Source organism: Diabrotica undecimpunctata, chromosome 2 (assembly GCF_040954645.1).
Source record: "Diabrotica undecimpunctata isolate CICGRU chromosome 2, icDiaUnde3, whole genome shotgun sequence".
Taxonomy (NCBI): domain Eukaryota; kingdom Metazoa; phylum Arthropoda; class Insecta; order Coleoptera; family Chrysomelidae; genus Diabrotica; species Diabrotica undecimpunctata.
Genome location: NC_092804.1, coordinates 84,736,792 through 84,749,100, shown reverse-complemented (window position 1 = coordinate 84,749,100; position 12,309 = coordinate 84,736,792). Strand labels below are relative to the sequence as shown.

Genomic DNA, 12,309 nt, shown 5'->3' with positions numbered 1-12,309 from the left:
TTAGAAGTGATTATTTCGACCAAAAAATAATTTATAAATACGTTCGAATTATCGGGTAAAGTGTCTTTTAAAATGTATTTGTACGCCATTTTTTGTAATGTTCAAATTGTTTTAGTTTACTCTAAATGGCGAAATATTAAGTAATTTAGAAAAAAGAAAGATTTTGATTACAGACCACTTTACCCGATAATTCGAACGTATATATATATATATATATATATATATATATATATATATATATATATATATATATATATATATATATATATATATGTATTAAAAGTGATTATTTCGACCAAAAAATAATTTATAAATACATAGGAATTATTAGGTAAAGCGATATGTAGGAATTATTAGGTAAAATGGTCTCTAATCAAAATCTTAAGATAAAAAAATTAAAATTACTTCAAAATGTAAAAATAAAAATAAAAGAAACGTTAGAAGAATGATATTTCTTTTTGAAGTTATACTTCTATACGCACGGTCGGCGTTGGAAATTTGCATGAGAAACTGTGAATCTGTGAAACCATTACATATGTAAGATAATGAGTAAGAGAGAGACAGAAGATATATTTTCTCTCTCTTCCTCTCTCGAGAATAAAAATGTTCCTTTTGTATATATATTTAATATTATATATAATATTGTATATATATATATATATATATATATATATATATATAATATAATATGTATTAATATTATTATTTATGTGATATGTTTTGTATTATTTAAAATTAAACGTTTATAATTATTTTAGGCTTTTGTATTTCAAAATAATCACTATTTTACCGAGAACTGTCAATTTTGAAATCCGTCAGTGTCTTGTCTAATTGGAAAATCCTTTACGTGTTTGGTACATACGCTGGTGGTTGTGAGTTCGAATCCCAATTATGAATTTCCTTTTTTATTTTTGAAATATTTAAAAACCTCACGTTAATCTTATTAAATATATGTAATATACGCAAAAAACATAAATTTTAAAATAAAATGAAAATTTACAACATAATCCGAGTTGTTGGTTTTTTATTTTTATCTTCGTAAAGTAAGTTATATGTATATTGGCAGTGTTAAATACTTGAAATGAATATTACATTTCAATTTATATTGTATTATTATATTAAATTATGTTGCAGTGTATTTATTGTATTGTAATATTTATATTATTAACAAATAAACACTGAATTTTACTGCAGAGTATGTGTAAAATTTTTTTTTTGTATTCAACTCCTTTTATACATATATAAAAATAAAAATATATATTTTCATTAAAATATTGATACTATCCTTCATTTACTATACTCCTATTACAGGTCAAATGTTTATATACAGCAAACGATGCACCATATACCTATATTCTCTTTTTGCTCTCTCTTACCTATAGAATTACATATGTAATGATTGTGCAGATTGACTCCTATATAAATTTTTAACGGCGAACGCCTGTATAGAAGTGTAACTTCTACCGGCAGTCCCACTAGACTGCTACACTCGTTTTTTTTATATTTTCGTTATATAATTATTTTTTTTATCGTATTGCTGTAACGAACGTGCTTAAGACAATTTAATCTTGACATTCAATATTTTACATACTTCAATGTCAGTTTTTATTTGTGAAATCTTTCAATTTCTGTAAGTGTTTTTGAAATGTATTTGTATATATAATGTGGTGTGGTGTGATGTGGTGTGATGTGGTGTGGTGTGGTGTGGTGTTGTGTGGTGTGGTGTGGTGTGGTGTGGTGTGTGTGTGTGTGTATGTGTGTGTGTATGTGTGTGTGTGTGTGTGTGTGTGTGTGTGTGTGTGTGTGTGTGTGTGTGTGTGTGTGTGTGTGTGTGTGTGTTTGTGTGTGTGATTTTGTCTCGGCAAGTTATTGCCGAGTAAGTTAACAGTTATGTTTAGTCAGTATGAAATTCCTTTATTTGATGCACTTTCCTTTTCCCATATTAGTACTTTAAGGAATTTACTTACCTAAGAATAGGAACATATAGATCTTTATTATTAGTTATCACCATTTCTCTGACAGATGCTAAAGGCTTATCTGATAATACTTCCACAGATTTGGCAGCTTTAAATACTGGTAGATCTGATAATTTTAGGGATGCTTCTTCAATCTCTTGGAAATTTGGAATTCTATAAGGTTTTGGAAAATTAGAAATTTTATTGGATATTAGATATTTCCAAACTTTCTCTCTTATTGTGAGTTTCGTTTCTTGATCATCAAGGACCAAATCTTTTATTTTTTCTATGGAAGGTTTGTTAGTTTCTAAAAAAATTACACAATTTTAAAGCTTAATTCGCACTTTATAATAAAATAGGTTCTTAAAACTGTTTGAGAAAAATCAAGTAATATATGACATCTATTGTGCAAATCATTCTATAAGAACAAGACATATATCTCTAGGTTTAATTTGTTAGAGTTAGAGGCAACATGTCCTGTACACGCTGCCGAAGTAAAAAAAACCATCAACTCAGACTGGACCGGATAGGACATATATTATATAGTAACAAACTTTAACCTAATTTCAGTCAAAAAATTGAATACTAATTTATATTAGTGAAAATACTATAGAAACACTCCTTATTTAAAATCAATAAAATTCAAAGTCTCTAAACATTGTAAATGCGAACCACATAGTGGTAGGATAGGCTATAGAAATGTGAGTGAATGCTTAGTCCAATAGATCAACCATACAAATGAGCATACAGGAAATATTTTCTCATAGGAATAAGAAATAATTGTAAACTAATATTTATCTGAAATAGCTAAAAAACAAGTTGTTTTGACAAAGGAAACTATAAGAATACGGTAAGATTTTATAATGTTTATGTAATAATTTCCACTGGCACTGAAATAACCCCTATTTCCCTAGTATAATAATCAGTTTTCTCCATAAATAATGAAGCTCAAATAATCCTCAAGCGCGCGCGCGCGCGCGCGCGCTCACACACACACACACACACACACACACACACACACACACACACACACACACACACACACACACACACACACACACACACACACACACACACACACACACACACACACACACACACACACACACACACACACACACACACACACACACACACACACACACACACACACACACACACACACACACACACACACACACACACACACACACACACACACACACACACACACACACACACACACACACACACACACACACACACACACACACACACACACACACACACACACACACACACACACACACACACACACACACACACACACACACACACACACACACACACACACACACACACACACACACACACACACACACACACACACACACACACACACACACACACACACACACACACACACACACACACACACACACACACACACACACACACACACACACACACACACACACACACACACACACACACACACACACACACACACACACACACACACACACACACACACACACACACACACACACACACACACACACACACACACACACACACACACACACACACACACACACACACACACACACACACACACACACACACACACACACACACACACACACACACACACACACACACACACACACACACACACACACACACACACACACACACACACACACACACACACACACACACACACACACACACACACACACACACACACACACACACACACACACAGACACACACACACACACACACACACACAGACACAAATGGAACAAATTGGAAATAATAAAGTATCAACATCCATGAAGAGTGCATTACAGCTAAAACAAGTTGAAAGAATAAATGTGATAAAAAACAACACAATAATAAATTATGTAGAAGATGGAATAAGGTTACTAACAGAAAGAAAGCTATGATTATCTGATAAGAACCTAATGTAATTTAGTAAAAGTCGAGTAGGAAATATTCAAGACAAGTGAAATATTTTTTCCGAGAAAGTCTACAATCAAACGAACATAGCTATATACAGATAGAGAAAATTGATTTTACATTGGAGTGAAAAGTAGTGGTTCCATACCCTTACACGGGTAGAAAAATATCAATAAGAATTAAATACAAAACAGAGATAATTTGACATGGCAAGGAAAAGGTACACAAGCAGAACAGAATATGAAGAATGTTGACAAAAAACATATGAAAATACATTAATAGGAAAATAAAATATAACCTTTTTGAAGAAGGCAAACTTACATTTAATTAACAAATGCAGGAAATATAAATTTCGCCAGTTTTACAAGAGACAAAACAAATTTATTTTTGTTGTAGCCGTCAAAAGCCACCCATACATGACAACCATTTATTTTTCAACAATGAAGGAGAATGTTTTGGGCACAGGTATTTTGATATAACAAATTGAGAAAAACTTCATGGACCTCACCAATTTTAAATAGAATCTGTATATTAAGAATACTCAATACTATTTATTCATGTTAAAAATATAAAATCTTAAACACATCAAATATTTACAAAAACCTCAATTAAAAGTAAAATTGTAAATATTTCTGAATTGAAAGGATAAAAGGGATTTTTTATTTTTTATCAATATTTTTTAATTTTATTTTCAAATTCCTTTTTAGGCAAGTTTCTTATATTTTCAAGCGAAAGAATAGGAGGAAAGTATAATATAAGATGTATGAGTATGAAAATGCATCCACACTGACATTATAACGGTACCAAGCGATGCTAATGCTGAAATAGTTAAGAAATATATAAACCAAACACAGAAATACATGCATGCAACAACAAATGAAAGAAACATGATGATTACAACTAATCATTTTCAATATAAAGAAATACACAAAGGAACATGGAACACAGAAATCACAACATGAGAAATCCATAAACCAAATCGATCATATACCTACTAACTGGAAAAGATATAAAAATGTATAAAAGGTATATGTAACCTAAGACATATTAGATTAAATCTTTGCCAATCCTAGTATCGATATAAGGTTGAACGCTTTAATAAATGAACTTTGATAAAATAAAGACAGATATCGAGCACAGTTTTATTAATTAAATCTTGCCCAAGTACTTTCGCTCCCTAGAGCATATTCAGGGGCATTTCGTCAATTTTGGGCTATCCAACAATTATTGCAGAATTAATTTATACATATACATATAATTTTATGTTTATGGCATTCTGCAATTGTTGGATAGCCCAAAATTAACGAAATGCCCCTGAATATGCTCTAGGGAGCAAAAGTACTTGGGCAAGATTTAATTAATAAAACTGTGCTCGATATCTGCCTTTATTTTATAAAAAAAAACCCTAGTATCGCCTTAGATATCTGCCTAATTACAGGCAATGTGCCAGGAATAAACATGTAAATGCTGAATATACTGTACCATTACAAAACACTGGCCCCCGAGAGCCAACAATTGTTGATAATGCATTTTTTGTAAAATTTATTGGATCTCACAATATGTATATATGTGGTAGAAATATGACATCAATTCCAACCATTCTCCAATTTTCTTTACTTTACACTTTTGACTGTAATTTCGAACCTCAAGAAATAACTTTATTAAACTTTTTCTACATCTGTCGTTTTGGTCTATATACCTATATCTTGTCTTCATCTGTCTAGCTGTGTTAACAGGTTGGATGCCGCTATTTTGTAACTTACTTTTAGGTGGTCGCAAATTAAAAAAATAGAAAAAACGGTATGCCGTTACTAAGAATTATGAATAATGATATTTCATATGTAATTGCTATTTCAAATATTTAAGAAAAGGTAAAAAAAACTGACGCTCATAAGCGGCAGTGGCACTGAGTTTCGGCATTCATATCCGTGTACCGTTGACGCTTATAAGCGTTGCCTATACTCTACAGTAAAACATTATTTATTTCAAAACATGTAACAAAAACAAACTTTAATATTAATAAAACTTTGACTGCTATATTCTATTTGTGAATTATGATGCTGCAATTTAGACAATATCCTGGATTTCCAGGACAAGTTTCGCACACGTATGTTGTATCCGTCCGTTTTTTTTTTCTTTGGAACAGCTTTGACATTTTTTTCTGTCGAGTTGTTTTTTACCTGGAGTCGCTTCCCTTTTTATTAGCCTATGTTCGATATTTGATGCTTTTTTTTAATTTAAATTCTCATAAGGAGGTAAAAGTTCATTTATGATTGCCATTCTAAAATCAAATGATGACATTTTCTGTCCAGAATATATATTATATAAGTGAAAAGCATTATTGAGCATCATGTCCAAAATATGGAAAAAAGTTTCTTTGGCCATCTTATTTTTTTTCGTTCGTGAAGGTAGTATGAAAGCATTTGATCAAGGTGATCTATACCTGACATATGTTTATTGTATTCGGCGACAGGCAATGGCTTAGTAACTATTTGTTTTCTGTTATTTTCTACTTCAACCATTGTATTTACATATTTATTTGAAATATATAAAACATCCCTCTTATCCTTCCACTTTCCTATCATTACTCCTTTAGCATATTGCGCAATGGTTTCTCATTTTTTCAGCTTAGTTGAAATAACAGCTTTGGGTGTCATTTTCCTATTAGACCGAAGTGTACCGGTGCAGTGAGTCTGATTCTTAATTAGAGTTCTGGCTAAAGAAAAACTGTTGTAATAGTTGTCCATATAAATATGATGGCCAATATTTAATAATCCATCCATTAAATGTAGGATAACTTTTTCAGAATGTCCTTTACCGCCAGTATCGTCTAACATACCAGTATATACAGCAAATTTTTGAGCAATACCTTTAGGGTTTGTTAATAAATACAACTTAATCCCATATTTGTGTTTTTTGTTTTTAATGTATTGCTTGAACATATTCCTGCCGCGAAAAAGAACCATGGATTCATCTAGAGATAACTCACATCCTGGATAAAATATGTCTTCCATTTTTTCGTTAAAGAAATTTAGTATCGGTCTTATTTTGTAAAGTCTATCTTCAGGTCTAGATTCACCTGGTGGGGGATTTCTGGAGAAATGAAGTGCTCGCAGTATTAGCAAAAACCTGTTTCTACTCATACTAGAAGAAATTCTAGCGTTATTAAATAAAGGGTCCCGTTTCCAATAATCGCACATCCTTGGTTGTCGTACAACACACATATGTAAAAATATTCCAAAAAATATTAATAATTCTTCCTTCGTCACATTTTTCCATGAACAAATTCTAGATTTTTCTTGTGTCTGCACCGATAAAAAAATATTTTCCGCGTTAATATTTGTTTCATCAACTACAAATTCTAAAATATCATCAGTAAATATACTACGAAAAAAACAGATTGGAGTGTTTTCTGGTAGAACTGCATTGAATGACTGATTTTTTTAGAAACGGAAAATCTTTTATCTCACCTGGTACATCTTCCCAACAGATGTCGGAACATTCATCTACAGTTTCTTCAGCCGCTGGTTGTTGTAAATCCACATTTTCTTCAGCCGCAGGTTGTTGCGAATCAGATATTACTTTTCCGATTTCATTCTCACTCTCCGAGTCCGTTCCTGTCCATCCGCAATTAAATTCCTCCTCTAATTCAAAATTACTAAACTCATCACTATTTTCCAACATTTCTAAAAATTCTGCTTCAGTGTACTTATGATAACGACTCCTTTTAGGTCTGGAAGGACCAGCCTCAGCGTATTCATTTTGCATGATAATAAAACAATAAAAATATTTGAAAAACTTGAACCACGTGTATTTATGAGTAATAAATATCCTTCCTTGAGTGCCTACTAAGAAATATGGAACATAACTGCGGTTCCGACTAAGAAATGTAAATAAATATATAAATACGTACGAACGCTTATAAGCGACGGAGGTACCCGAGCAAAATACACAGTGACTCTTATAAGCGCCAAAGGCATCCAACCTGTTAATCGTTTCTCATAAATATTTTTGGACTCAAATATGTTTATCTTTTTTCTCTTCTATTTTTATTCTGCTCACTAAACCACTCCATATTTTCTGCTTTGAAAAAAAGCTTTCTGGTAATATAGAACCTAGGTAAGTCAACTCTAGAGATACTTTAAGATAAGGAGATATATCAAACTTTAAAAGATAAGTTAAACACAAAATTAACCTCATTTAATTATCCAACTGCAAATTGGTCATTTTATCAGTCAATTGCATAATAAAAAATATGATAATAGAATTATGTTTTTATACATATAAAATGCACAAGACAAAAAAGCTCATTAGTGGAAGCCAATTCTAAATTATTTTTCACAATGTAAATAAGTAAACATTATTTATTTAAAAAATTTCGGCAATTAGCATCAATTGTTTGAAATCAAATGTCCAAACTGTCTCTTCAAGACTGTGTGAATGAATTTCCTTATTTCATTTTATTGAAATTCATAGATGATTTTTATGACAAAAAACACTCGCATATAAAGGTAAAAATACACATCTTTACAAGTTAAAATTAAAATAATTTCTAAAATCCCAAAGTGTACAAGCACTTGTTTGTGCTTGTAAACTAACAAACTAGCAACAAGAAAGAAATACTGTACTGAAATAAACAAAATATAATGGCAATACTCTGAAGGATTACTGGGTCAAGTTTAAATTCTTTAATATTTACATGTTAAGTATTATTCAAATGTAATTTAAAAAGTAAAATACATGCAAAGTTATGGAAGTAATTAATATTTATGAAAACTTACATTAAAAATCAGCAGGATCAGTTTCTGTGCCAGAATTGTGTTCCTTTCATATTTATGTACATTATTAAATTGGTAAAATATAAATTAAGCTTTATCGGTCTATCGGAAGTAAGATGGTTGGGCAATGGTGAACACCATACCCAAACAGGAGAACTCCTATTATACAGTGGTAAAGAAAATGGAAGCCACGAGAGCGGAGTGGGTCTTTTACTCAGCAAACAAGCCAAAAAAAAGCCTTATTTCATGGAAACCCATTAATGATAGAATTATGACTGCCAGATTTTATACCAGATACCGTAAGATAACAGTGATTCAATGCTATGCTCCCACAAACACATCTCTCCACGAAGAAAAAGACATTTTCTACGAACAACTAGAACAAACGAACCAACAAGTAAACCAAGGTGATATACTAATAGTGATGGGCGATATGAACGCTAAAGTTGGAGAAGACAATATTAACTTAGAAACCGTAATGGGTAAACATGACCTAGGAATGATGAATGAAAACGGAGAGCGCTTTACAAATTTTTGTTCCAGTCATAGTTTAGTTATTGGTGGAACGATCTTTACACATAAAAATATTCACAAGGTAACAAGGACTGCACCTGGCCATACAAGAGAAAATCAAATAGACCACATCGCTATATCAAAAAGATGGAGATCATCTCTTCTTGATGTACGTAATAAAAGAGGAGAAGACATCGCAAGTGACCATCATCTCATAATTGGTACCATTAAAATCAAGATGGCAAAAAACAAAACCACGCGAAACACCAAAAGACCAACATACAATCTAGATAAACTAAAAACGGTCCCAGGAAGACATATGTTTAGAGAGGAACTTCAACTCAAAACAAGAGAACGTGAAATAAATAGCTGGGAAGATTTCGCAGATGTTTTGACAGAAATAGCTGAAGACAAACTGGGTAAAAAAGAGAAAGATAGAAAGGAATGGATATCAGATGAAACATGAAATCTTATCGAGGAAAGAAAACAACGAAAAAAGATATCCTGCAAGCAAGAACTATAGAAAGAAGAGCACATCGACAACAGGAATATCAAACAATAAATAAATCAGTTAAAAGAAAAGCAAGAAGAGACAAAAGAAGGTGGGCCGAAGAACTGGCAAAACAAGCAGAAACAGCTGCACAACACAACAGAACTAGGGATCTTTACCAAATTACTAGACGACTAACACAAAAAGGGTCCAACTGTTCGAACATTGTAAGATCCAAGATGGAAAGAGCATTTTCAGGAGATGCTAGGTATTCCCAGAGTTAACGCAGACGAAATTGTCGAAAACCCGCAGAATATAGACTTGCATATTTCTTGCGAGGCCCCTTCCAAAACGGAGATAATAGCAGCTATCAAATCTCTGAGAAACAACAAGTCACCGGGAATCGATAACATTGCTGCTGAAATACTTAAAGCTGATCCGCATCTAACTGCTGAACTTTTGCTCCCCATAATCCGAGAGGTGTGGGAAACAAACCACATTTTAGCGGGCTGGAAAACAGGTAACATTATCAAGCTTCCAAAAAAAGGCAACCTCACACTGTGCAAAAATTGGAGAGGAATAACCTTGCTTACTGTCATAAATAAAGTTTTCACGACCAAGATCATATTGAAAAGAATAACAAACAAGGTTGAGTTTCGAGCTAATCAAGCAGGCTTTAGACCAGAATCCTCCTGCATAGACCACATTAATACTGTGAGGGTAATAATGGAACAATCGGTTGAATGGAACACACCCCTATACATGGTTTTTGTTGATTTTGAACGTGTCTTTGATAGCTTGTCTCACGCTGCTGTATGGAAAATTTTAGAGCTAAGAAACATCCCGCAAAAAATAATTTCTATTATAAAGTCACTATATACTGATGCGAAATGCAGCGTGGCACACAATGGGATCAACAACAACAAAACAGAACCCGATGGCGCGTTTTCACTGAAGCTCTATGCTCCACTTAGGAGTATCTAGCGGTTCATGTGAGCTCCGTACTAAAAGGGTATTATACTAACTCCAGGAGAATATACGCTGTCTATATTATTATCTGAGTACCGCTTTATGTAGACTCCGACCAACATGTCGGATCAAGTGGACTCCGTAAGACAATACAACATTTTTGGGACCCATATATAACTTTTCGCGTACACTACTAAACTCCCGCAATGTTGCCAATAATTGAATTAGTAGTAGATTTTTAAATTTTATAGCAGGTACATTTTGGAACTCATTAAATTGCTTTAATTATTTTCAAACTTAAAAAAGTATCTATTATAAACTTGGAAAAGGCTAGTTTCCATTTAATATATTATTATTTTTGTTAAAATGCATTGGCACTTAAACATTTAGTCTCTAAATGTACGAATATCAAGTAGAGTAATCGTGTAACAGTTTAAGAAAGTAGAAGCCCTTCGGTAGGATTATAATAAACCACATAAAATTAAAGGAAACTCTGTAAACACGAGATCTTTATAATTTTTCAATTACTGCAGTTTATGACACAATATTTGTTTCATAAAGTAGTTAAATTTAAACTATAATAATTTATAGGAAGCGTTTAAAGAAGTAATCGCCAACCTTTATTAGAATACGGCACAATAAGAAGATGAAGCTTACAATATTTTTACTTATTATTTATTATAAAAAGAATATCTAATGTAAAATGTAACACGTTTCAATGGCCTAGTAATGAAATTTTACTTCTTGTTACGATACCGATCCAGTAAAGTTTTAAATACATTAAATCTCCCGTAAATTATGAAACTTATTCTTATATTAAAATGACAAATTTCTTACTTTTTAGGTATAATACACCGTTCACAATAAGTGATAATATGTAGGTGTCAATATTCTTTTAAAAAAGATTTACAAAAACACCGCGACATTCAAGGTCATGTATCATACGGTTTCATCTTTCATCGATTTTACATACAACTAGCACGTTGGCTCTGAAAATGACCTATAAATATTCATTGTTAAAAATTGTATACATTTATCAATTTAAAACGTTCTTTGTCGTCTTCTGATTCTCATAAGATTTATTCGTTCCTAATTAAGCATGTTGTCCACAAGGTACCTCTCTCATTTCTAAATCATTAGTCTTTTTGCCTTTTGCCATGATTTTCCCCATTTTGTTTATTCATATCGTTTTCACTCATAACAAATATTGGGTAGTTTATTATTTCATTAAACTTTCTCCTTATATGTCCGTATCATATAAGTTGTCTAGTTTTTATAGTGTATATAATGTCGTATGTTAATTCCATTTTATTTAACAATAAAACACTGAAAATTTTGTTTTTAAAACTTTCACAAACTTAATTCTATCTTATCAATACAGCTGATTCGATAGAGTGCTCTTTTCAAGTCTCAAGTTTCTCGAATCGATCAATCATCCATTGCATTTCTTATACGTTTATTTTAATCCTCTCCAATCAAAGATTTTAAAGCAGCTTCCATTAGTCCATTTTTGTTACTTTTGTCACTGCTTCTCCTTTCTCTTTATCATCAACATTACGTAGCGCTACAACACTGGGTGGGTCTTCGCTAACTACAATTTTTCTCCAAGTTGATCGATTTTCCACGAATCTGCAATCAAATGAAATGTTTATTTTTTGAG

At 32.1% G+C, this 12,309-nt stretch overlaps 1 protein-coding gene across 1 annotated transcript in view; it reads right to left on the bottom strand.

The window, feature by feature from the left end:
* The window catches only part of lost (methenyltetrahydrofolate synthase domain-containing protein lost), a 204,902-nt gene that overhangs the window by 174,613 nt on the left and 17,980 nt on the right, over positions 1 to 12,309 (bottom strand). Inside the window, exon 2 of the mRNA XM_072523177.1 lies at positions 1,968 to 2,262. Coding sequence (XP_072379278.1) covers positions 1,968 to 2,262 — 295 coding nt within the window. The remainder of the gene's footprint in view (positions 1 to 1,967; positions 2,263 to 12,309) is intronic.